A 27,959-nucleotide genomic window follows, 5' to 3' on the forward strand; every position below is an offset into this window, starting at 1 on the left:
AAGCATTTAATTTTAACAGATGGGGCTAGGTAAGTTTGCAGCCAAGACTGGTAGACAATTTATAGGAATGTGATTCTCGTATTTTGCTTTGTCTAGTTTAGAAGTATTAGTTTTTCTTCTTCTTTTTTTTTTTTTTGTTAAAATAGATCAAATAGCTATAATTAAAACCCAAATAGTACTGCTTTCTTTTACAACAGGGCCTTCAATGCAATAGTTATAATTATTCCATATTTTCAAGCTATTAGAAATTTCTTATTTTTTTCAGTTTCTTTTGAGATAGTTGACATCAAATCAGCAATTTGTGAATGATGAACAAAGGAATTTGAATAGATTTGGGGCTCTTACAAGTATTGTTAGGTACCTAACATGGTAGAGAAGGTTTTTCAGTTTAGCTTTATGTAAATTGACTCCTAAACATTTAAGATTCATTTTAATCCTGGACCGGTGTTCCCAGAAGTTTGTGTCAGACTAGCAAATCATTCATCATTATGATTTAAGATAGGATTCTTTTTAAAATCATTTCAAAATCTTCTTCTCTCACAGTGGCTTCTTAAAAAGGAACTTTGATTATGTTAGGCAAATTTTGAGATCTTTTTTGTTCAATACTGAATACAATTATTGGGTAAATTAAGTGTTTTAAACTCTTTGATTTTAAGAATCAGTTGCAGGATTGGATACAAATCCTGTACAGAATTGAATAACAAAAAGATGATCTGTTACCAGGGAACTTTGAAAATGGAGAATCTTGAGGCTTTCTTTAAAAAAAAAAAAAATCGTGTTTGTTTAACCTAGAAAATAAATAAAGGAAAATCATTTTAACTGAAGTTTACAAACTATAACTAGCAGGCCAAATTTGGCCTACTACTTATCTCCTTAAATGAACTTTTGCAGGAACCCAGCCAAACTCATTACTTTATGTGTTGTTTATAAGTTATTTATGATTGCTGTCACATTAAAATGGCTGATTTGAGTGTTTATGACACACTGTATGGCTTGAAAAGCTTGAAATATTTGTTGTATGGTCCTTTATTGGAAAATTTGTTGCCCCCCCCTTTTTTGAGAGAGAGAGAGAGAGAGAGAGAATTTTAATATTTATTTTTTTAGTTTTCGGCGGACACACATCTTTGTTTGTATGTGGTGCTGAGGATCGAACCCGGGCCGCACACATGCCAGGTGAGTGCGCTACCGCTTGAGCCACATCCTCAGCCCCAATGTTGGCCCCTTTTTGAAATAGTGATTTGCTTTCTAGCCATATCATTTCACTTTCATGGCTTCCGCGAATTGGGATTGAGATTTCTTTTAAGTTCTAAACATAAGTTATTTTAAAAATATATCTAGTTATAACTGATTACCAGGATTGTATAGATTAGTTTTTACATTTTATTCTACTGAAATTAAGGAAAATGTGTTAAAATAATAAAAATCACATTTAATTATATGTGTTGGAGCCCCCAAGATAAATTTTAGTGACCTGCTAAAAGTAATCATAAGAAGTCAGAAATGGGTATACCCATGGCTTTGGTTAATTATAGCAAAGGGTAGAGGTGCAGCAGGAGCATTCTAGAGCTTCCAAGATTCCTATTCTGGGGGAGCTGCAAAGGACATGCTCAGTTCCTATAACAATGAATTGTAGCAGCCCATACAAAGTTTTATCTTTTGGGGAAGACCTAACAGGTCAGTGCCTACTGACTGACTTGCTGTTATTGAAACTCCAGTCCTATAGAAGGAAAGTAGGTGTTTACCATAAATTATATTGCTTGCACAAACTAAAATCTACACAAAGTGGTACAGAGTGGTCAAGGCTTCGTGCATGCAAAATGTTTCCATCAGAATATTCCAAGAGTTCACTTCTTAAGTACTCATCAAGGGCCAGTCACTAGAACAGCCTCTTCGAGAATTATGTTAAATTGGAGCACCTCAGCCTGCTAAGTTGATGCTTTCCTGAAAACTCCATCTCCAGTATCATATACTTCACAAACAAAATGTTTTTCTAGATGAAATCACATTTCAAATATATTCTTTTAATGACTTGATTACTTTTAGTCAGCATTCTGATTTTCCCATAAGAAATATTATATGACTTCATAAATTAAGCCTAGAATAACTTTATAGAATCATGGGTCTTCAAAATTAATAAACATAATAAAACTGATAAACATTGTTTTGTTTGAATTCAAAATTTAAACCAAGTGTCCAGGACTATCTTTGTCATTTCTAGATTTTATAGGGATTAAAGTATCTTGCAGTTTTTTCCATAGTTCATGTTCTTGCATGAATATCAAAAAGTGATCATTTTCAGTGATGACTTATCTCCATAATATTGTTTTAGCTCATTGTGGCCAATAAAATTCCCAACAGTATATTAAACATTATCTTTTACCTATCGAAATAACGAATTAAACAAGCATTATGAGATATTACACCTTTTAAATTCCTTGATATTAAAGTCCTTGGTGTATCATCTTTATTGAATTTCAAGATTATGGAAAAGTACATAGGTCAATTTTTTCTTAGAGACAATTAATTTTGCCTTTTCTCACATTTGTAGCTATTAAAGCTAAAACTCATGTGCGCACGCATATGCACACAAATATATATACGTATTTCCCCCTAGTTTTTGGCTCCCTTTATTTTGTAGACAGAGTTGGGAATAATGTGTGTAGGATGCATGTGGATAGTGGGGATTCCCAAGATTATTCTCTTAATTGTTTATGTGACTCTGGACAACTATGTATCAATCATTTAATCTTCTGTTTGTCTTATTTGCCTCCTTTCACCTCAGAGTAATCTTATAAGGATTATTTTGATACAATTAGATTATTTCAGAGATGTACTTTCATGGGCATATAAGATATGACGAGATATCTCTTACCAGAAGTCTAGTCAGGGCCTTTGGAGCTTACCTTGGATCTGGAAGGAGGTCTTGGGCCTCTGAAATGATTGTTGTTAGATTTGCTTTACAGATGAATGCTTTTGGCTCTTGTTGGCTCAACTTAATTGTACATAAATAGCCATCTGTCCATCTCTGAAGATCAGAATCTATATTTTATCAATCTTTATTATTCTTTTGATATTCCACATTGAGCCTTTCTATTTTCTGATTTCTAAACCCAAGGCAAACAAGAAGGTTTTTCACTTTGGCAGTCAGAAAAGCTATTAGGAGTAGAAGTAGGGCATCATAGTAGTGAGGCAGCCAGCAGCCTTGTAGATGGAAGGAAATAAAATCCATCTGGCATGTGCAGAAAACTATATTACCTCAAAGTCAAAAGCAGTAGTCCTCTACAAGAATAACTGTGAGCTTTCAAGATAATATTCAAGTGTATTCAGCATGTGCTATTTAAGAAGGTAGAAGAAATAATGGAAACCTTTATTTCCAAAGGATTTTTTTATTCAAATGATTAAAATATGAACATTTTTAGAAGATTCTGTACCACAAAATGCTTAGTGAAAAATTGGTTAATTTTGATGAGTTTAGAAAGACCAAGTATTACTGGACTTCTCCTAGAAGTCTCAGTACACACAAGCCTATTATCGGTTCCTGAGAAACTTTACTATATAGAAATCTGTCTAACTTTATTCAGATGAGTTTATTCAAATGGATATGACTGAGTTTATTCAAATTGATTTGCTCCTTTTTTAAAAACCATAACTTCAAGTTTATACCATAGTGCAGGTTATTCTGACTTTAAGGTAGCATCAAATGGCATACTTCTGAGTCCATTCCTGAGATAGTCTGTCATATTTATCTTGTCTATTTTATAGATTCATGCAATCTCTGGCATTAGATATTCATCTGAATTTGGATCACATAGCAGTGAACAAATAGATAAAAGAACTTTAGAAATAGTTAAAGTGGGAGACCATTATGATCTTAGAATATCGAGACAAATGTTGCCATTGCTATTGGTTTTTGGATGATAAATTCTTTTTTTTTTAACTTACAGATCGTTTATTTCTGGAACTTTCCACCAATATTTTCAGCCCACAATTGAACATGAGTAGTCTATACCATGGAAAGTAAACCTCAGAGAGGATGGGGTTACTGTATTTTGATTTGCATATTTACAAGAATGAAAGAATTGTGTATCTTTTTCTGTGAAACTTTATCATATATCTTGCGAGTATTTCTGTTCAGTAGTTTCTCTAGTTTTTCTTGACTAATATGAAGACATAGGGAGTTATGCCTGTTACTATGTCATATGTCTATATCTATATTATATATGTTTGGCCTATTGTCAATGCTATCTGTATTTTTTCTCTTTTTTTTAATTTAATGTAATTTGTTGTATATGACAGCAGAATGCATTTCAATTCATATTTCACATACATAGCACAACTTTTCATATCTCTGACTGTACACATGTAGAGTCACATGTCTTCATATCTGTACTTAGAGTAATGATGTCCATCTCATTCCACTGCCTTTCCTAATCCCGTGCCCCCTCTCTTCACCTCCCCCTCTTTGTCCTATCTAGAGTTCATCTATTCCTCCCATGCTGACTCTACAATCCCCATTATGAATCAGCATCTTTATATTCAGCATTTGTTTTTTTGGGATTGAATTACTTCACTTAGCATTTTATTCTCTAACTCTATCCATTTACCTGCAAATGCCATGATTTTGTTCTCCTTTAATGCTGAGTAATATTCCATTGTGTCTGTATTCCACAGTTTCTTTATCCACTCATCTATTGAAGGGCAACTGGGTTGGTTCCACAGTTTAGCTATTGTAAATTGTGCTGCTATAAACATTGATGTGGCTTTGTCCCTGTAGTATGCTGTTTTTAAGTCCTTTGGGTATAAACCAAGAAGTGGGATAGCTGAGTCAAAAGGTGGTTCCATTCCCAGTTTTCCAAGGAATCTCCATACTGTTTTCCATATTGGCTGCACCAATTTGCAGTCCCATGAGCAGTGTATGAGTGTGCCTTTTCCCCACATCCTCACCAAAACTTATTGCTGTTTCTATTCTTGATAGCTGCCATTCTGACTGGAGTAAGTTTTGATTTACATTTCTCTAATTGCTGGAGATGTTGAACATTTTTTCATAAACTTGTTGATTGATTGTATATCTTCTTCTGAGAAGTGTCTGTTCAGTTCCTTGGCCCATTTATTGATTGATTGGTTTATTTATTTATTTATTTATTGGTGTTAAGATTTTTGAATTCTTTATATATCCTAGAGATTAGTGCATGTGGTACAAATTTGCTCTCATTCTGTAGGCTCTCTATTCACCTTACTGATTGTTTCTTTTGCTGAGAAGAAGCTTTGTAGTTGGAATCCATCCCATTTATTGATTTTTGATTTTAATTCTTTCGCTACATGAGTCTTGTTAAGGAAGTTGGGGCCTAACCCAACATGATGGAAATTTGGCCTACTTTTTCTACCATTAGGTGCAGAGTCTCTGGTTTAATTCCTAGGTCCTAGATCCATTTTGTGTTGAGTTGTATGCATAGTGAAAGATAGGGGCTTAATTTCATTTTGCTGCATATGGATTTCCAGTTTTCCCAGCACCACTTGTTGAAGAGGCTATCTTTTCTCTAATATATGTTTTTAGTGCCTTTGTCTAATATAAGATAACTGTAATTATGAGGGTTAGTCTTTGTATCCTCTATTCTATACCATTAATCTACAATTCTATTATGATGCCAATATCATACTGTTTTTGTTATTGTTGCTCTGTAGTATAGTTTAAGGTCTGATATAGTGATGCCATCTGCTTTACTCTTCTTGCTAAGGAATGCTTTAGCTCTTCTGGGTCTCTTATTTTCCCAGATGAATTTCATGACTGCTTTTTCTAATTCTATGAGGAATATCATTGGGATTTTGATTGGAATTGCATTGAATCTGTATCGTGTTTTTGGTAGTATGATTACTTTGATAATATTAATTCTGCCTATTGAAGAACAAGGGAGATCTTTTCATCTTCTAAAGTCTTCTTTAATTTCTTTCTTTAGTGTTCTGTAGTTTTCAATGTAGAGTTCTTTCACTTCTTTAATTTGGTTGATTTCACCTTTTTGTTTAGCTTTGATTCCCAAGTGTTTAATTTTCTTTGAGGGTATTGTAAATGGAGGAGTTTTCCTCGTTTCCCTCTCAGAGGATTTGTTACTGATATATGGAAATACCTCTGACTTATGGGTGTTGATTTTGTATGTGGCTCCTTTGCTGAATTCATTTACTTGTTCTAGAAGTTTTCTGGGGGAATTTTTTTGGGTCTCCTAGATATAAAATCATATTGTTGGCAAATAGTGCTAATTTGAGTTCTTCTTTTCTTATCTGTATCCCTTTAATTTCTTTTGTCTGTGTAATTACTCTGCCTAGTGTTTCAAGAACTATGTTAAATAGAAGTTGTGACAGAGGGGATCCCTTGTCTTGTTTTCATTTTTTTTTTTTTTTTTTAGAGGGAATGCTTTCAATTTTTCTTCATTGATGTTGGTCTTGGGCTTAGCATAGATAGCTTTTACAATGCTGAGATATGTTCCTGTTATCCCTAGTTTTTCTATTGTTTTGAAAATGAGGGGGTGCTGTATTTTGTCAAATGCTTTTTTTTTTTTTTTTGCATCTATTGAGATGATCATATGATTCTTATCTTTAAGTCTATTAGTGTGATGAAGTACATTTATTGATTTCCGTATGTTGAACCAACCTTGCATACCTGGGATGAACCCCACTTTGGTGCACTATCTTTTTGATATGTTTTTGTATGCAATTTGGCAGAATTTTATTGAGAATTTTTGCTTCTATGTTCATTCGAGATATTGGTCTGAAGTTTTCTTTTTTTGATGTGTCTTGGCCTGGTTTTGCAATAAGGTTGATATTGTCCTCATAGAATGAGATTGGAAGTGCTCTCTCTTTTTTCTATTTCACGAAATAATTTGAAAAGTATTGGTATTAGTTCTTCTTTAAAGGTCTTGTAAAACTTAGCTGTGTATCCATCCAGTCCTGGGCTTTTCTTCGTTGGTAGGCTTCTGATGGTGTCTTCTTTTTCATTGCTTGAAACTGATCTGTTAAAATTGTGTACATCATCCTGATTCAGTTGGGGCACATCATATAACTGTAGAAATTTGTCATGCCTTTGAAATTTTCTATTTTTTTGGAGTACAGATTTTCAAAATAATTTCTAATTATCTTCTATATTTTTGTAGTGTCATGTCCTTTTTATCACATATGTTAGTAATTTGAATTTTCTCTCTTCTTTTTGTTAGCATGGCTAAGGTTTGTCAATTTTATTTGTTTTTTCAAAGAACCAACTGTTTTGTCAATTTTATCAATTGTTTCCTTTTTTTTTTCAATTTCATCTCTCATTTTAATTATTTCCTGTCTTCACCTGCTTTTGGTGTTGATTTGTTCTTCTTTTTCTAGGGCTTTGAGATGTAATATTAGGTCACTATTTGTTGACTTTTTCTTCTTTTAAGGAATGAACTCCATGCAATGAATTTTCCTCTTAGTACTGCCTTAATAGTGTCCCAGAGACATGTTATACCAGTGTTCTCATTTACCTCTTAGAATTTTTAAATTTCCTCTTTGATATATTTTGCAGTCCATTGGTCATTCAATACCATATCATTTAGTCTTCAGGTGTTGAAGTAGCTTTTATTTCTTATTTTATCATTTATTTCTAATTTTATTCCATTATGATCTGATAGAATGCAGGTTTGTAACTCTACGTTTTTGTATTTGCTAAGAGTTGCTTTGTGGCATAATATATGGTCTATTTTAGAAAAGGATCTATATTTTACTGAGAAGAAAGTGTATTCGCTCGTTGATGGATGAAATAGTCTATATATGTTAGTTAAGTCTGTTATTGATTGTATTATTGAGTCCTATAATTTCTTTGTTTAGCTTTTGTTTAGAAGTTCTCTCCAGTGGTGAAAGACGTGTTAAAGTCACCCAGAATTATTGTGTTGTGGTCTATTTGACTCTTGATCCTGAGAAGAGTTTGTTTGATGAACATAGACGCCTCTTTGTTTGGGGCATATATATTTATAATAGTTAAGTCTTGTTGGTTTCCTTGAGCAGTATGAAATGTCTTTCTTTATCCCTTTTGATTAACTTGGCTTGAAGTCTACTTTATTTGCCATGAGGATGGAAACCCCTGCTTGTTTCACAGACCATGTGAGTGTATGATTTTTCCCACGCTTTCACCTTCTGTCTCTGGATATCTTTTCCTTTGTGTCTCTTGGAGGCAGCATATTATTGGGTCTTTTCTTTAATCAGTCTGCCAGTCCATGTCTTTTGATTGGTGAGCTTAGGCCATTAACATTTGGGGTTATTGTTGAGACATGATTTGTATTCCCAGCCATTTTTGTTTATTTTTGGTATTTAACTTGACTTGGTTTCTCCTTTGATTAGTTTTTCCTTTAGTGTAATACCTCCCTCTGCTAATTTTCATTGTTGTTTTTCATTTTCTTCTCATGGAATATTTTGCTGAGGATGTTCTGTAGTGCAGGTTTTCTAATTGTAAACTCTTTTACCTTTTGTTTATCATAGAAATTTTTTATTTCATCTTCAAATCTAAAGCTTAATTTTGCTGGATATAAGATTCTTGGTTGTTTCCATTTTCTTTCAGGGCTTGATATATGTTGTTCCAGGATCTTCTAGCTTTCAGGGTCTGGGTTGAAAAGTCTGCAGATATCCTAATAGGTTTCCCCCTGTATTTAATCTCATTTTTTTCTCTTGTGGACTTTAAAATTCTCTCCTTATTTTGTATGCTAGGCATTTTTATTATAATGTACCTTAGTGTGTATCTGTTCTGATTTTGTACATGTGGTGTCCTGTACGCCTCTTGTATTTGGCTTTCCCAATTTTTTGATATTAGTTCATTGACTAGATTGTTCATTCCTTTGGTTTGGAACTCGATGCCTTTGTCTATCCCAATAACTCTTGAATTTGGTCTTTTTATGCTATCCCATATTTCTTGAAAGTTCTGCTCATGATTTCTTAACATTTTCACTATGTGGTCTACATTCTTTTCAAGATTATATATTTTGTCTTCATTGTCTGAGGTTCTGTCTTCCAAGTGGTCTAATCTGTTGGTGATGGTTTCAATTGAGCTTTTAATTTGGTTTATTGCTTCTTTCATTTCAAGGATTTCTGTTTGTTTGGTTTTTTTCCCAGAACCTCCATCTCCTTATTGAAGTAATCTTTTGCTTATGTAGCTTTTTATCAAAATGATGTTTTGTTGCCTGTATTTGCTCTCTTATATCATCTTTAATTCACAGAACATTTTAATTATCTACATTCTGAACTCCTTTTCTGTTCTTTCTTCTGCTGTGCTGAGCATGGACTCTAATAATGTTGCATCTTGGTTTGTTTGGGGAACTTTCTTCCCTTGTTTTTTCATGTTGTTTTTGTGTTTTTTAGCACTATAGATCCGAGGCATTTCTATGTTTACCCTATATGTATATAGTGCCCCTTCAGGGTTCCAGTACCTCTCCTTTGAGGGGAAGAACAATGTTAGCAGATCCCAATACAAAGAATATACAATCTTAAACCAAATATTGCTATTACAGTTTGGTCACATCACAATATACAGAAATAGTGAGTTCACTTATTATCTACAAGATAAACAGTGGGTTTGCAAAAGGGTCTACGGTTTCTGATGGTGGACAAAGAACTGGGAATGAGGTGTAGGATGAGATGTTAAAGGGGTAGGAAGTGAGGCTATAGAGTGATTAGATCTTAGGAAGTGTGAAAGAGGAATCTAAAGAAATTGGTTAGTAGCAGGGGAAGAGAGAGGAAGTGATTTGGGGTTGAAAGTAAGTGGGAAGACAGTAGAGTACATAAAACAAACACACATTAATATCAAGAAACATAAAAAATGTAAAAATAGGAAAAAAGAAACTATACAACACGACTGTAATGTACGATTCAGACATCCCAGTCCTCAGTATCCTAATTCATGTAAAGTACTTAGTTTCACATATGTTGGGGATGTGAGGGCAGGAGAATAGAGAGGGAGAAAAACAAAACAAAACAAAAACCTCCAATGAAGAAAGGATTGTTTTGGTTGGAGATGAGTGTCTTTCCTGCTTCCCTTCTCATCCAGTAGGTGGGGTTGTCAGTTGTTTGCTGATATCTCTACCCTCAGGATGGTGAATGTTACCAGGGTGGGAGGGTTGGTCTTGGTTGCAGGGCACCTGGAAGTGTGGTATGGTCTCCACCAGTCCCCGATGGGAGACTGCAGACACCCAAGAATCTCCTTTGGGGCCCACTTGTGTGATATGGGCACCTGGTCTTACCTCCTTATCGCCTGGAGACTTCACAGTTTCCTGGTCTCTAAATTAGTCTCTATTTCACTCACCCTCTCCCTTTCTACTTCCTAATTGAATTGGGGACCTTTCTCTCTGGAGGTCTTGTGCGTTGCACTCTGCAGGCTGCACACCTGTCTTTTGTATTGGGCAGTCACTAAGCCGGGTTAGTGGCTATTGGAAAAAGGGGGAAATTGAGTATCTTAGGTACCTGCCCAGCTGGTGTTCCAAACTGGGAGTTGCCCCAACTAAAGATGGTGACGAAGGTGACCCAAGATAGAGGCGGCTGCTTTCAGCGATGGGGAGTAGGATGGGGGCAGAGGGTTGGGCGATGGTGGCATGCAGTGTTGTGGCTGTCAGCTGTCTTCAGAGCCTGTGCGATGTCTCCAGGTGCAGGCAGGCTACCAAGTGTAGGGGACTATGGCAGTGGCTGAAGAGTCCCAAGATGGAGGCAACAGGGGGAGCTCCATGTTGGTAGATGGGAGTCCACTCAGGAGTGGTGGCCTGAATTCCTGCTCATGGGTGATGGCTGAGTGTCCTGCATGGGATTGGTGTCTAGGATTCCTGCGCAGGTGAACAACCAGGAGTTCTATGTGGGTGCTGATGCCTGGTGGACCCACCTGGCCACTCTGGGGCCCTGCATGGGTGAGTAGTTGGGGGTCTTGTTCTGGACTCTGAGTCCTAGAGCCCTGCACCGGCATGGTGGCCATGATTGCTGTGTGGGAACAACTCTTGGGGGTCCTCTGTCACTCCCAGTGAAGTAGTATTCCCACTACTTGAATCATAGGTCACGGAGTGACACAGAATGCTGCCTTCATGTAGCCTGCCGTGTTGGATCAGCCTCTGGATGATAAATTCTTGTTGTAAATGCAACCTTAGGTGATTTGAAGGGATAGTCTATAGGAAAATGAATTATCAAAAAGAGCATACCACCTTGATATTAAGTCATTAAGTCCCATAATTGTGGCTTGCCAATGAAACATATCATCCCCAAGTGGACCTGCAGACTATTGTGCTGGCCAAATCACTAAGTTCCTTATTAATCTGTTTCAGCTCCATAGTCTGCTTTTCATCTGGCTTCTTACTATCTTGGTGTGTGCTCAAAGGTCCTGCCAAAACTCTCGGTTATCCAGGCAGTAAGGAAAGATTATCTCTTGTCTCACACTGGCTGTGCCAGATACAGGCAGAAAGGAGCTAGGGCTTCCCTCAAGCTGTGGCCTCAGACTCCGTCCCCACTCCCCATTTGCTCTTAATAATGTTAACTTGGCTGGTGTGGAAGAGTACCCCTAGGACCCACAGGCTGTATACTAGCTTTCACTGATTTTGCTTTTGTTGTAAGCTTTGTTCTCTCAAGGTACCTACCTGGCTTCATACCTTTTCAGGGGTCCTCTTTGTATTCTTCCATTTCCCCCCCTTCTTCAGTCCTTTATTGCATAGGATTTTAATTCTTTGCCTTGAATATAAATAATGCTTAACTCATAACAGAAAGAGCTATGTCTTGCGTCTGATTTATATACATAACGAACAGATTAATTTTTAAAATATGCTTTCATGTTTGCTTCTTTACCCAGGCATTGAGTGAAGGTCTGAGTTGAGAAATCTTCAGCTTCCACCAGACTGAGGTCAACTGCTGCCACTGTCTGAGGCTGGGAGTAGGTGGCCTTTGAGAAACACTCATGGCCATATCAGACTGAGTATGTTTTGAAACATAGAGTATGACCACTTAGGTCATATCATAGTTGTATCAGAATTCCACAGTTGTACACTATTTTCCTTGGAGAAAGGGTTGCTTTTCTTTCTTTTCATCTGTGATCACTGTATGCCGGACACACAAGGACATCAGAGGCTGTGGGACTGCACTGCCAGTCAGGGTGCCTGCTGTGTGTGCTGAGTAGACTTAGCAGCCTTCGTCTCTCCACCCTTTTCCCCCTCAGCTACTGCTTGGTGAACTTTGACTGATCCAGCAGGTTCCTTTCTTTTTTTTTTTTTTTTTTTTTTTTGCCTTGATATAAAAACTTTTAATAAAAATTTTGCCTCTTTATCAGAGCAAATTTTCTCAGTATACAAACAAATGTCTATCTTTCTTAAAAAGTTTCCATATAGAAATCTTAATTACAAGCTGACACTATTCAAAAATACACATGGGATTTTAGGATAAGGTAGGTGAATGATTATAGAGTTGGCTATTAAGACTGTAAAATTTGATGACCTCTTTTTTTTTTTTTTTTTTTAATTTTTTTTATTGGTTGTTCAAAACATTATAAAGCTCTTCACATATCATATTTCATACATTAGATTCAAGTTGGTTATGAACTCCCAATTTTACCCCAAATACAGATTGCAGAATCACATCCACATTTTTACATAATGCCCTATTAGTAACTGTTGTATTCTGCTACCTTTCCTATCCTCTTGAGCATTAAAATTTCTCTTTCCCTTCTTTTCTCTTTGTGTATACATTTGTCCAGTATTTCTTACCTTCCCTTTGGATTTCTCAGAGTGGTGCATTGGGTGTGAGGATGAGGTAGAAGGGTACTTTTGTAAATCTCTTAACAGACTTGATTTCTTGTTCCCATTGAGCTATGATTTGAGGTTGGAAACACATATTTGGTTTGGGGAAGGTGAGCCAAGTGGCTTACAGAGGCATAACTGGGTGTAGCTTGTTAAACCAGTTTACCTCAGAAAAGTTTTTTTTTTTTTTCTTCCCCTTGAATGTGTGAGAAAATCTATAGTTTTTGTTTTCCCTCTCACTGGTTCTGATTTTCATGGATAAAGTTTCAGTCACAAAAAGCACAGCATGTAAACAATGAAAATACATCTCTTATCAGTTTAAGCCTTTCTATTGTCTGCCATAGTGTTGCTTTTATTAATTTTAATCCCAGAAGAACATATGATTCTGTTAGCAGCTGGGAGTCTGGTATAGGCTACAGTTTTGTTTATTTGCTTTCCCTTTTCACACAACCAGTTAAGTTCTTGATAAACAGTAAGAGAACAGCCTTCATTAAAGGGGTATGTTTTTTTGTGATTCTACTAGAATATAAGGACCATATAAATAAGGCCTTTGGTCCCCTTGCCATAGCTGTTGGACCCTGAATGGTTCTTGATACACTGCAGGCACTTAATTAATTTGTTAAACAAATAAATCCCATTTTCTGTTAACTAGATTTTTTTTTTGGTATATGAGTTACCAGTTATTTTTCATTCCCCTCAAGTTTTAAGACAGTCTTCGTTTTGGTGATTCAATTGCCATAGCATATACTCAGCAGCATTTTTCTTGTTACCCACTGTCCAACGTCTTTAAAAAACAGTTAGTGGTTTGTATGGGACTGAAAAGCTTTTAAGGAGTCAGGGCCTTATAATTCTGTTCTTTCCTCCTGATGCTACTGACTGTTCTCATTTATAGTGAGACTTTAAGAAAGGGAAGCTGAATCCAGGATAGATTGTGTGAACTTAGCATAGCACTGCTTTGTGATCTCATAAGATCCTACAAGGGCAGGTCTGGGCCTGGTCAGTAATTGTATGCAAGGCCTCAGAGAGCAGAGACTAGCACCTGACAGGATATGGCATGGGGGAGCACACCTAGCCTTCAAGTCGGGGCACGGCCAGCACCTACCCACACAACACTGGACTCTTGACAAGGGGTCTTCATAGAGGCAGCTCAGCACACCTTTTGTATTAGCTGAAACCAAAGACTCAAGACTTTGTTTTTTTGCATGAAACATGAATCGAGTGAGCAGTTTTCTGTACTATAATGGGTTATATTGAAGAGAAATTTTAGTTTAGTTGCTATCCTCCCTCTCTTATTTCTACAGGCTAGAAAAGCATTTGGCTACAAAGGTGTCAGTGAAAAAATAAAGAGATGATTACATATTGGTGTATTCCACTGTTGTTCCTGGTGTGACCGTCCTATAAAGTTTAGAATTAAAACCTTTAATTTCTGAATATTAAAAAGCAATTTTCATCTGACTTATTTGTTTGATTTGTCATTGAGGCAGCTTTACTACTGAGGCACTCTTTGATCTTGCAGTTAGACTAAAACTTCTTTCTAATTTTGTTCATCCAGAAAGCATTGTGGACTTTCATACATGGATTTACATGAAGATTTGCTTTACAGGAATTGGGACACTTTACTTTGGGTACTTCAGGTATTTAGGGAAATCACTTACCAGAATCTTTTATGAACATTTTATGAAAAAAAATGTAGATACCATTATCTATAATTATAGATAGCTTAAAGAGTATCAGATGAATTGCATGAAACATTCTATTAAATTACTAACTTTTAAATTTAAAGTTTATGGTAATTATTTAAAAGTTTTTAATTTTAGTTTTTAAAGAAAAGAGTGATATTGCTGATTATCCATCTGTTTAGAAAATTGTAGGATTTTTGTATTACTGGTTTTTCTGTCAGCTCACAGAACTATATGCATGTGTTGCTCGTTCTATCCTTGCCCCCTTCCCATAAAGTTGCATACATTATCCTCAAGATGAGAATTTTTTTTTTATCATCTTGGTAGCACAGAATTATAGAATATCAAAGGATCCCCCAAAGGAATGGAAGTCAGAGTTTTGTGACTCTTAATGGAGTCACATCCTATGGAAGTTTGTGGTGAGACCACAGTCATAGAAATGCACCTTAACCATCAGGGCATTAGGCAGCGCTACTTAGTGGGTTGGGGTAGTTCCTCATGGCGCAACATGAGGGGATCCTACTTCTTCTTTAGTGGCCTTTGCCAAGAAAGCTATTTCCATCTTCTGGCCAGGAGTTCTGTCTCTGCTGGTCATGTGATCATTTAAAATGCTCAGTAGTATCTTCTTTCCCCTTTTCTTTGCTCCTGAATATGTACTCTATTTCAATTAGCAGCATCTGCCTAGAACTGAAGCCCATTGAGTCTAGACTGTTTACTAAAACATTGCATTGGTGACTCATGAATGTTAATATGTTTGTGTTTAATCTAGACGATTTAAGAAATGTTTCTGGCCAGGTATGGTGTCACATTCCTATAATCCCAGAGACTGGAGAGGCTGAGCCAGGAAAATCTCGAAACAAAGGACTGGGAATATACCACAATGTAAATCACACCTGGATTCCATCCATAGTACCAGCAAAGAAATGTTTCAGTATTTCTTATTCTGCTGATTTTGCAATGAGAACAGATATCCCTAGTTACTTAGCTCAGAATAATTTGGCTCTCATATTAGTGTAGCTTTCTGTCAGACTCTCGCTCTATTTTTTGTTGTTTCTCCTCCCCTCATTTTGTTTTGTGTTTTGTTTGTTTGGTTGGCTTTTGTTTTTTTGGTAGCAAGGATTGAAATAGGGGAGCTTAACATCTGAGCCACATTCCCAGCCCCTTTTTATATTTTAGTTTGAGACAGGATCTAGCTCAGTTGCTTAGGGTTTCGCTATGTTGCTGAGGATGGCTTGGAAATTGCAGTCCTCCTGCCTCAGCCTCCTAAGCCTCTGGGTTTACAGTCGTTCACCTCCATGCCTTGTTAAATGTTAAATGTCTTTGGGAAATAAATGTCTCGATCCTCTAGACAGCTTTTATACCTCCCCACTTTAAATTTACTAAATTTTAGATATTTTTAATAACAAATTAACACATATCCATGGGAAAAATTCCACTTAGAACAGTGGTTAAAGGGAGAAATAAACATCACTGCACCCAAAAGTAACCATAGTTTTTTCTTGTGTAGTCTTCAAGAACATTCTGTGAAGATAAGAGCATTTGTATGTGTGTGCCTCTGTATATTTTTGTTTGATTGTACCTTAAGGTCTTACCTATATGCTTAGCTTTTGTGATTTTCTGTATCCTTATCATGGTTTATGGATCTACAAATGTTCTTTTTAGTGTTATTTCATGTTTTCTTATATAATACCACAACTAGTCCTTGATTAGTGGACAATTCTAGTTTGCTTTTCACCCCCTTCAACTCCATTTCTCCCCATATATAATTCAGAACAGGCATATAAGGCCTCAAATGAGGTAAATTTGCTTTGTCTGCTCTTTTTATACAGTCAGTGTAAGAACACAGCCTCACCAGAGAACACTCTCCCCCTTTTTTTGCCCTAAAACTAGGTTATGATGTGTGTGTGTAATTGAATTAATATGGCCTGTAAGTGGAATCTATAGATTGAAAGTATCACATTTTTAATTTTGACACACATTGTTATTAGTGTCCCAGTATGGTCACAGCGATTTATTCTGTGCCTTAGTAGCCATTCAAGTCATGCATCTCCTTGATGGTCACTTGTGTGTGGTTTCCTTTGATTGCCAGTTTGCATCCTTTGCTCATTTTTCCATGGGGTTGCTTACCTTTTCTAAGTGATTCATTGGAGTTTTTGATTATGTTAAACAAAACTAGCTGCTTGTTAATCATAGCAGTTTTTTTCATTTTATTTGTATGTATATAGTGGTGTTTTGTTTTGTTCTGTTTTGTTTGATACTGAGGATTGAACCCAGGGGCACTTAACCACTGAGCCACATCCCCACCCCTTTTTTGTATTTTGTTTAGAGACAGAGTCTCATTAAGTTTCTTAGGGCCTCACTAAGTTGCTAAGGCTGGCTTTGAACACTTGACCCTCTTTCCTCAGCCTCCCGACCCACTGAGATTACAGGCATGTGCCACTGCTCCATGTATAGTGTTTTAAAACCAGTTTGTTCATCTTTTGATTTGTTTCCAGTCAGGTAAGGTTTTGTATACAAGTTTTAAATTTTTATGTAGTTATTCAGGTAAGCCTTTGTATACAAGTTTTAAATTTTTATGTAGTTATTCATTTTTTATGGACCTTTTTATGTCTTATGTCTTACTAGAAAGACCTTTTTTGCTATTTTAGAATAGTTTTGAAATATGTTCCTATTTTATCTCTTTGTCAAAACTACTTTCACATTTTGCTACTTTGGGAGGTTATTTTGGTATAAACAGAGAGGTTTAACAATGTGTGTCAAAATTAAAAATGTGATGCTTTCAATCTATAGATTCTACTTATAGGCCATATTAATTATTGTTTTCTTTGATGATAGTAATGATGATGATGATATTGTTATTATTGGTTTTTTGTTTGTTTGTTTGTTTTTCTCCAGGTAAATAGCCAGTTGTCTTTTAAGTCTATTTTTTGACCCACTCTTTATTGGTATTTTTTTTGTGTATATATCTTATTTGTATTTTTATCTGTTTCTGAAATTTCAATGATTTGTCTATTCCTGAGTTAGTACCAGGCTTTTAATTGCAGTAGCTTTACAGTGTATTTTCTCATAGAAGTTGTTGCCTTTTATTTTATTTTTTAAAAATATTCTTGCTTGAATAAAAAAAAAAGCTAGAGGGACATCCTTTAAACATAGTGGGGTGATTCTGCTTAGATTAAGCAAGTTGTCATGTATTTCATATATACCCATATATTAATTTTTTTCTGGACCTAAGACTTATAGTTACTAAATTGTCTTGAAGTTTGGTGAGGATGTCAGCTATCTGCAGCATGGGGAACTGGGATGCTATTTTGGAAGGCTGGAATTGGGCCTGGGGAGAAGTGGGCTTGTCCTGCTGCATTATGTGATTTCTGTGGGAGTTTGAGCAGGTCATGGTACTGTCCCCTGTGTGTCCTCATTTCCATAGGTTGACATTTCCCAGCACATTTTATTGACATTGAGACATCAAGTAATTTTCCATCACTATTTTTCACTGAGCTATTGTGAGGAACAAGTGAATTAATACATGCATACGTCCTTTAAAACTGGAAAGGCAAGGAGAAGAACTTGATAACGATGATGATGATGTTATTATTGTTTTATTTTACTTTAGTTGAAGGAAGCCTTGTTGCTCCAGAAAATAAGGAGGAAGTAGAATGATGTATATGGGTTTGTAGCTATAGCCCAGACCGCTCATTCACCAATTTTTGCTGAATTCTCTCTGATGAGGGAATATATAGATAGGTTGAATCCTTGGAACGCGAGAAGGACTCAGGAGAGGCACTCAGGGTGGGAATGACGAAGCATATTATAGTGCAAGAAGAGACATGATGCCCATTAAGCAATAAAGAACATGGTGTGAAACCTGATGGCAGGTCAGAGATTCTAGAGAACAGCCCTCAGGGTTGACAGTCCTATAAGTGGAGTCTGGAGGAAGCCATGTAAGGCCTTGTAAACCATTGTCAGAAATTTGAATAGTATTCCAAGTGTCCCTGACAGTCATTTATGGAATCTGAAGGAGAGTGTAATGATTTATTTACAGTAAGAAGTTATTTTGATTGTGGTGGGGATGATGGATCAAAGGTGGGATGCACAGGAGTGGAAGCAGAGTCCAGCATGGAAGTATAACTAACTGTGGTGGACAGGATACAGAGAAAGATGCATTTGATCTGGTTTTAGAAGTAGAACTTAACTGATGAATTAATGATTTATGGATTTCTGATTTGAGCACCTGGGTGGAATGTGGTATTGCATACTGGTAACAGGGATTCTGAGGTAACAACTAATTTTGAGGACTATATTAAAATTTAATTTTGAGCTTTTCAAATTGAAGTATTTGTCAGTCTGTGGGTTAACTCATCTGAAAACAGATGAACAACTCTGAAATGGAGACAAGGAGTCTGCACAGATATTTGCAGTAAATTCCTATGGGTTTTCTCTACATTACCATTTTCCTTAGTCAAATCCCTTCTGTGTGCAGCCTCCAGAACAATCTTCTCAAAGTACCTCCTGAGTTCATCTTCCTTGCCTGTTCAGAAATCATCCAAAATCATTATTTTATAAGAAAAATCATCCTCAGGTTTCTGCAGGGGATTTCTAAACTCTTAAATTTGACAGTCAAGATGATCCACAGCCTGTTCTTGCTCAGTCTGTACCATTATGTTATTTTTATTATTTTTGCCTTTTAACATTTTTTATTGGTTCATAATAATTATATAAAAATTTAGGATTTCACATAATTATGAATTCATGGAGTATAGTTTGCTCCACTTAATCCCCAGAAGTTACATTTACCTTTCCCTTTCTTCCTCCCCCTATTTCCTTTCTCAAAAATAGATGTCTGGTGGATATACCTGATGGTGAAACTTACTGTAGTATATTTATATTTGTATATTGGAATGTTAGGTCTGAGTCATTCCACTGTTTTTCCCTTATCCCATCCCTCTCCCTTTCTTCTCAATCCCATTCTTCTGTTCCCCAATCATTCTTTTATTTTGATAGCATTCCCCCAATTTATTTTTCCTGTCTTGCTCCCCCCACCAATTTTAGACTAGCTTCCATCTATCAGAGAAAACATTCAACCCTTGACTTTCTGCATCTGGCTTACTTCCCTTAATATGATGTCCTCTAGTTCCATCCATTTACCAGCAAATGACATAATTTCCATTCTTCTTTATGGCTGAGTAGTATTCCATTGTGTATATATACCACATTTTCAGTATCCATATTCATCTGTTGAAGGACATCCATAATCTGGCTATTGTGAATTGTGAATAAATATTGATGTGGCTGTGTCCCTACAAGAATACAAGAATTACTTGTATTCTTGATGACTGTCATTCTAACAAGAGTGAGATGAAATTTGAATGTAGATTTTGATTTGCATTTCCCTGACTACAATGGATGTTGAACACTTTTTCATACATTTGTTGCTCATTTTTACTTCTTCTTTTGAGGTATGTGTGTTTAGTTCTTTTGCCCATTTATTGGGTTATTTGCTTTTTTGGTGTTGAGTTTTTTGAGTTCCTTTTATATTTGGGAATTAATCCCCTTTCAGAGGAGCAAGTGTTAAGTGTGACTTACTTCTCAACATGGACTCTCAACTTTAATTTCTCTGAACTTGTTTATATGCCACTAATATTCATTGTCCTTTTCAGCCTGATCTGCTTTCTTCTCTCCTTTTGCATCTCCTTCAAAGAATTATGGAATACTGAGCCCAGTATGTGTTTTATCTCTTCCAGAGTATCTACTGGTTCAGATCAGCCAGAATAAGGACTCCATTGTTTATCACTTTGGAATACTTCATATGAGCCATTCATATATTCTTTATTTTTCTTCAAGCTTTTTATGGAACTGTATCTTATTAAATTTACTGTCTTGCATAATACCTTACACATGATGTGTACTGAATAAATATTTGTTTAAGGGAATATTTTCTGTATGTGGGGATATATAACAGGTAGTTAGTCTGCTTGTTTTAAAAGAAACTTACTGGAACAATGGTCTATATCCTAAGTCAAATAAACTAAGCCTTAAGGCAGCCCTCTAAACCTTCCCACCAGTAGCTTATAATCTTTTATAGTTTAGGTTCCACTACCCATACTCTATTTTGAATTAAAACTGGAAAAAACAGAATCTTATTGGCTCAGCTTTGGACAGTAGTGTACATGAAGGGATGCAACCCTGACTCCTGAAAGTGATCTGAGAGTAGGCACACAGTTGCTGAGATTGGGAGGCCCTCTGGCCACCTGAAGGTTCAAAGCTGCCCCTGTGTGAATAAGTTGACTGGTTGTCTGAAAAGAGGAGTCAGAAGTAAGTTGTTGTACTAGATGTCTTTCACAACCAACTGGAAACTAGGTCAATGTTGAACACTTTATGGTTTTGGTAAATTGTGACTTGCACCAAAGACAGGTTGTCATGGAAACAGGACCAAGTGATTGCCTTTAGTAATAGGTTTCACAGGAACTGCTTCTTGCTCATATTTTAGCCTTGTCAATTATGCTCTTTGTAATTAATATGAACCATCAATGTTAATTTACAGCTGATATTAATTATTAATTAATGTTAATTGAATTTATTGTTAGTGTTGACACTAATTATTAATATTAAGTAATTTTAATGTTACTTCATTAATATATTCACCATTCCAAAGTTACTTGTATCAGTAAAAAAGAACCTCATGTAATGTTATTATATTTTAAATATAAGCAAATTATGACAAGAGCTGTATATTCACTTTTTGCTTGGTGAACACTGCAGTTGTTTTTCTGTTATAAAAGATCCTTATTTATACTTCTGTATTAGTGCTACAACTGGACTTTTTAAAAATGAAGAAAATAAGCCAGGAGCAGTGTGACATGACTGTAGTCCTGGCTGCTTGAGAGGCTGAGGCAGGAAGATCACAGATACAAGCCCAGTCTGGGCAATTTAGTAAGATCCTGTCTCAAAATAAGAAAGAAAAAGGGCTGGAGATGTAGCTCAGTGGTAAAGAGTACCTCTGCGTTTAATAGGTAAATAGGTAGATAGATGAAAGATAATCCTTTATGAAAGTTTTAAGATTACTTAGCCTTACAAAGCTAGCAGGAAAAAAAGATGGAAAGTGTAAGAGCTTTAATTTTTTTTAAAATCTTTGTTACTGGAAATTAATGATCTATACAAGGTGATTCATTTCTTATTAACAATTTTTGTAAAGAATAAAATTTCCAACCAAAATTTATCCAAGTGCTTTGGGTTGCTGTATAGCAGTAGGCAACCTATCAAGAATAATAATATAGGGGCTGGGGTTGTGGCTAAGTGGTAGCGCAGTTGCCTGGCATGAGGCACTGGGTTCGTTCTTGGCACCACGAAGGAAGGAAGGAAGGGAGGGAGGGAGGGAGGAAAGGGAGAAAATAAACCCCATCAACAACTTCAAAATATTAAAAAAAGAAGAAGAAGAATATATTGGTGGAAAGAATTTTCCTAAAGTACTAGAAAAAATGTCAGTGTGTATACTGCATTCTTCCTCTGTCATGGTTAAGTTTTAATAATAATTTTCTAACAATATTCTCTATGTAGCACACAGATCCTGGTGATTTAAAAAAAATAATTGACTCTCCTAAGAGACAAATGGGTAAAGGATATTCACTGAAGAAATACAAAGCAGTACACAAATGCAAAGATGTTTAACACTATTAATGATCAGGGACATGCATATATAAACAAAAGAGAAATACCATTTCATATCCATCAGATTGATAAAAATGTATACATTTAAAAATACTCAGTGATGCTAACTATGTGTCATAGATTTCAAACACTGCTGGTGGACTTATTTTTCAGTATAGTGCTATTAAATTCTTCTCTGAGGAAATTTATTTGGACTTCATGGTTTTCATGACTTGAACTTCAATATTGTCATGTCGGTTGTGTGTTGCTCAGCAAATATGTCTTTGTATGTCATCCTTTCTGTGAAAGGAAATAAAATGTGTATGTTTAAGCTTCCTAAAAGAATTATCAGATCTACAATTTTCACCTCATCTCCCATTTGTCCTTCAAAGCATATTTTACCAAGGTCCATAGATTTCTTATATCTGTATAACTCCCTTTTGTCAAATCAAAACCACCTTTATCTCTCTCTACCTGAAGACAGCTTAGGTATTGATGATATTCCCAAGGTTCCAACCTGGCCTTTCTCTTCTTACTTCCATGGACAACCTTCTGCAACTTTTCTGCCTTCACATTTTGTTTTTATTCTTATCATTCCTAGAACTTTATCTCCATACCACACAATTCTTAAAACTTCTGATACGCAGAGCAGCTGCCTGTTGGTCAGTTTTGCTCCAGCCATTCCACAGGTATCACAACATTAACACATAAAAACCAAATTCAGTGTTAACAACTCACCCTCCACATGTATTTCCCAAATTTTCTTTCTAGGTGCATATCTCCCTTAATTATTGCCCAAACTGGATGCCTGGGGTCTTCCTAGACTTAACACTCATTTTCATTCCTAACAAGTGTGGTTGTATTGATTTCCTTCAAATCTGCCTCTCTCTGTTTCTACTACTACTCATATCCTTTTTGTGTTTGAGTCTGATTATGGAAGAGCCTTTTAGCTTCCTGCATTCCCAACCTGCTGGCATGGTTCCTATTTGGATTATTGTCTGATAATCATTTTCCATGTTAGCATCTGATGTTGTTAGTCCTTTTTAGACCTGCCATTGGCACCCCTCTGCTTCAGAGTAAAGCAGATACTGTTTTGGGTTTTCAAAGGCCATTCTGCAGCCTCATCTCTTAACAGTTCTTGCAGATTTTCCTGCATGTCTTCTGTTCTCCCTGTTCACACTGTTTTTTCTCCAAGGGATGTACTTCTTCCTTTCCCTGCCTTCTTAACTTCCACTTATTAACACCACTTCAGGTGTCAGATCCTGGGAAACAAAACTTTCTGATGCTTTACCTAATCTCTTTACTCCCCTTATCTTTGTTCCCCACCTGACTTTGTTCCTCTTCTACATTATTGGAGTTCAAGTCATACCTCTATTGCAATACTCCTACCACAGTGTTTTATAACTGTTTGTGTGTGACCTCCCTCATCCCCATGGAGTGCTATGAATCCTCTTCACATTTGCATGTAAGTCCCCAGCATAGTCTGCCTGTGGTTGTTTTTTTGTTGACTTATTTTGGCAAAAGTATCTGGAGAAATTTTTGATTGTCATGACTGGTGGGTATGGTGCTACTGTCACCTAGTGGGTGGACCATCTAGCCAGGGATGCTACTCGATACCCTAGAATGCACAGTATGGCCTCTGTTACCATGTCCAGCCACAGATGGCAATAGTGTTGAAGCTCATAGACTTCTAGAATGAAGCACAAAGTACTTTATTTTAAGAAAAAGATTGAACAAAAAGATGAAATTACTTAAATATGGATTTCTCAAGTAATGTATAAAGTTTCTCAATGGCAAGCAGCTTTATTTGCAGTCTAAACTTCTGGTTCTTTTGGTGGGTCATAGTTAATATTTATTGAGAAGCTGTCTTCTGGAGTAAACATTCCCTGGTGCTTAATTAATGGGTGAGCCGGTAGTTATAGTGATTTAGAAACAAACCCAAAGGGTGTAAAGGTAATGGAACTAAGCTCTTCATTTGCTTTAAAACTTCTTCCTTTTTAGAAATTATTAAAGTGTCTAATAGCAGGTAACCATGCAAGCAGTATTTTTGATGAGGTATACAGATGGGCAATGTCTTTTTTAAAGACTCTTAAAAAGGGCTTACTTGCTTAGCTGTACAATCCCCAGAAAATGCAAAATGTGATAAGCCTTTATGTAAGTTAGCAAATTTTGAAAACTCTGGAGCTGCCCCAGCATACATGTGTGCATATGTACCCACAAACATGTCCTCTTTGCCATTTTACCCAAGTGCCTGCTACTTTGCCAGGGACACAGTTCATATTAATACATCAAAGTAGATGGGGCTCCTCACGAGGAAGATTATACTTGAATTATGAGTTGATAGGGTTCAGGAAACCCATTCAACTAAGTGCAATTCACTTTTAATATATGATTGCTATAGTACTAAAATAGGTGGGGCTGCCAGTACACTGGACAATTAGAATATGGAAGGATAAAAGTCAACAAATAATGACTTAACATTACATCTCAAAGCCCTAGAAAAAGAACAAATCAACACCAAATGCAGGAGAAGAAAGGAAATAATTAAAATCAGAGATGAAATCAACAAAATTGAAAAAAAAGGAAATAATTGACAAAACTGACTAAATAACAGTTGGTTCTTTGAAAAAAGGATGATATACACAATTTAAACAGATCAATGCTTTTTTGTGTCTATTGAGATGATCATATGGTTCTTACTTTGAGTCTATTGATGTGATGAATTACATTTATTGATTTCCATATGTTGGACCATCCTTGCATCAATGGAATGAACCCCACTTGATCATGGTGTACTATCTTTATGATATGTTTTTGCATTCGATTTGCCAAATTTTATTTTATTCAAGTTTTCTTTTTTTTGATGTGTCTTTGCCTGGTTTTGGAATCAGGGTGATATTGGCCTCATAGAATGAGTTTGGAAGTGCTCCCTCTTTTTCTTTTTCCTGAAATAAATTGAAGAGTATTGGTATTAGCTCTTCTTTAAAGGTCTTGTAGAACTCAGCTGTGTATCCATCCAGTCCTGGGCTTTTCTTGGTTGGTAGACTTCTGATGGTGTCTTCTGTTTGATCACTTGAAATTGATCTGTTTAAATTGTGTATATCATCCTGATTCAATTTGGGCAAATCATATGACTCTAGAAATTTGTTGATGCCTTTGATATTTTCTATTGGAGTACATTTTTTCAAAATAATTTCTAATTATCTTATGTATTTCTGTAGTATCTGTTGTGATATTTCCTTGTTCATCAGGTATGTTAGCAATTTGAGTTTTTTCTCTCCTTCTCTTCATTACCATGGCTAAGGGTTTGTCAATTTTATTTATTTTTTCAAAGAACCAACTATTATTTAGTCAGTTTTGTCAATTGTTTCCTTTTTTTTTTTCAGTTTTGTTGATTTCATCTCTGATTTTAATTATTTCCTTTCTTCTCGTGCATTTGGTGTTGATTTGTTCTTTTTCTAGGGCTTTGAGATGTAATGTTAAGTTATTATTTGTTGACTTTTTCTTCTTTTAAGGGATGAACTCCATGCAATGAACTTTTCTCTTAGAACTGCTTTCATGTGTCCCAGAGATTTCTATATGTTGTATCTGTGTTTTCATTCACCTCTAAGAATTTTTTAATCTCTTCCCTGATGTCTTTTGTAACCCATAGTTCATTCAGTAGCATATTGTGTAATCTCCAGGTGTGGGAGTAGTTTTCATTTTTTATTTTATTATTGATTTCTAATTTCATTCCATTATGATCTGATAGAATGCAAACTAGTATTTCTACTTTTTTATATTTGCTAAGAGTTGCTTTGTGGCATAATATATGGTCTGTTTTAGAGAAGAATCCATGTGTTGCTGAGAAGAAAGTTTATTCACTTGTTGAAGGATGAAATAGTCTGTATGTTAGTTAAGTCTAAGTTATTGATTGTATTATTGAGTTCTACAGTTTCTTTGTTTAGCTGTTGTTTGGAAGATCTATCCAGTAATGAAAGAGATGTGTTGAAGTCAATTAAGAATTGTTGTTTTTTTTGTCTGTTTGACTCTTGAACTTGAGAAGAGTTTGATGAACGTAGATGCTCCATTGTTTGGGGCATATATATTTATAATTGTTAAGTCTTGTTGGTGTATGGTTCCCTTGAGCAGTATGTAGTATCCTTCTTTATCCCTTTTGATTAACTTTAGCTTGAAGTCTACTTTATTTGATATGAGGGTGGAAACCCCTGCTTGCTTCCACAATCCATGTGAGTGGTATGATTTTTTTTCCCATCCTTTCACCATTGCTCTGTGGATATCTTTTCCTATGAGATGAATCTCTTGGAGGTAGTCTTGGAGGCAGCATATTGTTGGGTCTTTTTTTTTTTTTTTTTGCTTCAATATGCTTGTCTTACAATATGCTGTCTTTTGATTGGTGAAGTTAGGCCATTAACTTTTGGGGTTATTATTGAGACATGAGTTGTATTCCCAGCCATTTTTGTTTATTTGGTGTTTAACTTAACTTAGTTTCTCTTCTGATTAGTTTTCCTTTAGTATAACACCTCCCCCTGCTGATTTTCATCATTGTTTTTCATTTTCTCTTATTGGAATATTTTGTTGAGGATATTCTATAGTGCAGGCTTTCTAGTTGTAAATTCTTTTAACTTTTGTTTATCACAGAAGGTTTTTATTTCATCATCAAATCTAAAGCTTAATTTTGCTGGATATAAGATAGCATCCATTTTCTTTCAGAGCTTGGTATATGTCATTTCATGATCTCCTGGCTTTGAGGGTCTGTATTGAAAATTTTTCTGATATATACATTGGTCTCCTCCTATTTGTGATCTGTTTCCTCTCTCTTAGGGCTTTTAAGATTCTATCCTTGGGGCTGGAGTTGTGGCTCAGTGGTAGAGCACTTGCCTAGCATGTGCGAGGCCCTGTGTTCCATCCTCAGCACCACATAAAAATAAAGGTATTTTTTTTTAAAGATTTTATCCTTATTCTATATGCTAGGTATTTTCATTATAATGTGCCTTGGTGTAGATCTGTAGTTTTATACATTTGCTGTCCTGTAAGCGTCTTGTATTTGGTTTTCGAAGTTATTCTTCATGCTTGGGAAACTTTCTGATATTATCTCATTGAAGAGATGGTTCATTCCTTTGGTTTGAAACTCTGTACCTTCCTCTATCCCAATAACTCTTCCATTTAGTCTTTTGATGCTATTCTATAATTCTTAGATGTTCCGTTCATGGTTCCTTACCAACTTTACTGTGTGATCAACTTTATTTTCCATATTGTATACTTTGTCTTCATTATCTGATGTTCTTTCTTTCAAGTGATCTAATCTGTTGGCTATGTTTTCTATTGAGTATTTTATTTGATTTATTGTTTTCTTTATTTCTGAGTGGGTTTTTTTTTTTCAGAATCTCTATCTCTTTCTTGAAGTAATCTTTTGCTATGTATATTTACTCTCTTATCTCTTTGTTAGAGTGATCAATTTTTGCCTGTATTTCCTCATTTAGGTCATTCTTTAATTCACAGATCATTTAATGTCCTTCTCTGACATTTCATCAACTTTGTTGTCCATGGGTTCTGTTATTGTAGTATCCTGGTTTGTTTGGGGTACTTTCCTTCCTTGTTTTTTCATATTGTCTATGTGTCTTCCAATCTTGCAGTGCAGAATCTGAGATATTACACTTTCTACCCTTGTAGTATCCAAGCAAATTGTCTGAACCTCACCTTGATGTTGGGCTTCCAGACCCTGCTGGTGTCCCTCAGTGTATACTTCTGCAACTAAAATGGCGGCGGCAATAGCCGAGGTAACTTGAGATAATAGTGGAGGTGCCCCAAGATGGATGCAGCATCTTACAGAGATGGGCCTGAAAGGGTGGGCCTTACAGTATTTGGGATGCTTGCTCTG

At 35.8% G+C, this 27,959-nt stretch overlaps 1 protein-coding gene and 2 pseudogenes across 8 annotated transcripts in view; 1 reads left to right on the forward strand and 2 right to left on the reverse strand.

The window, feature by feature from the left end:
- Positions 1 to 27,959, forward strand: part of Spidr (scaffold protein involved in DNA repair) — a 410,995-nt gene that overhangs the window by 113,540 nt on the left and 269,496 nt on the right. For 3 of the 8 annotated variants that reach the window (XM_058574001.1, XM_058574003.1, XM_058574004.1), the window contains exon 6: positions 1,105 to 1,173. The exons of the other annotated variants lie outside the window; for them this stretch is intronic. In XM_058574001.1, the coding sequence (XP_058429984.1) occupies positions 1,105 to 1,173 (69 nt within the window). The remainder of the gene's footprint in view (positions 1 to 1,104; positions 1,174 to 27,959) is intronic. 8 annotated transcript variants of the gene reach the window in all.
- LOC124082071 (ubiquitin-conjugating enzyme E2 D3-like) lies at positions 3,697 to 11,441 on the reverse strand (annotated as a pseudogene).
- Positions 16,184 to 16,300, reverse strand: LOC124082181 (small nucleolar RNA SNORA51; annotated as a pseudogene).

Source organism: Marmota monax, unplaced genomic scaffold, assembly GCF_021218885.2.
Source record: "Marmota monax isolate L192 unplaced genomic scaffold, Marmota_monax_Labrador192_F-V1.1 WCK01_AAM20220418_F8-fsc00044, whole genome shotgun sequence".
Classification (NCBI taxonomy): Eukaryota; Metazoa; Chordata; class Mammalia; order Rodentia; family Sciuridae; genus Marmota; species Marmota monax.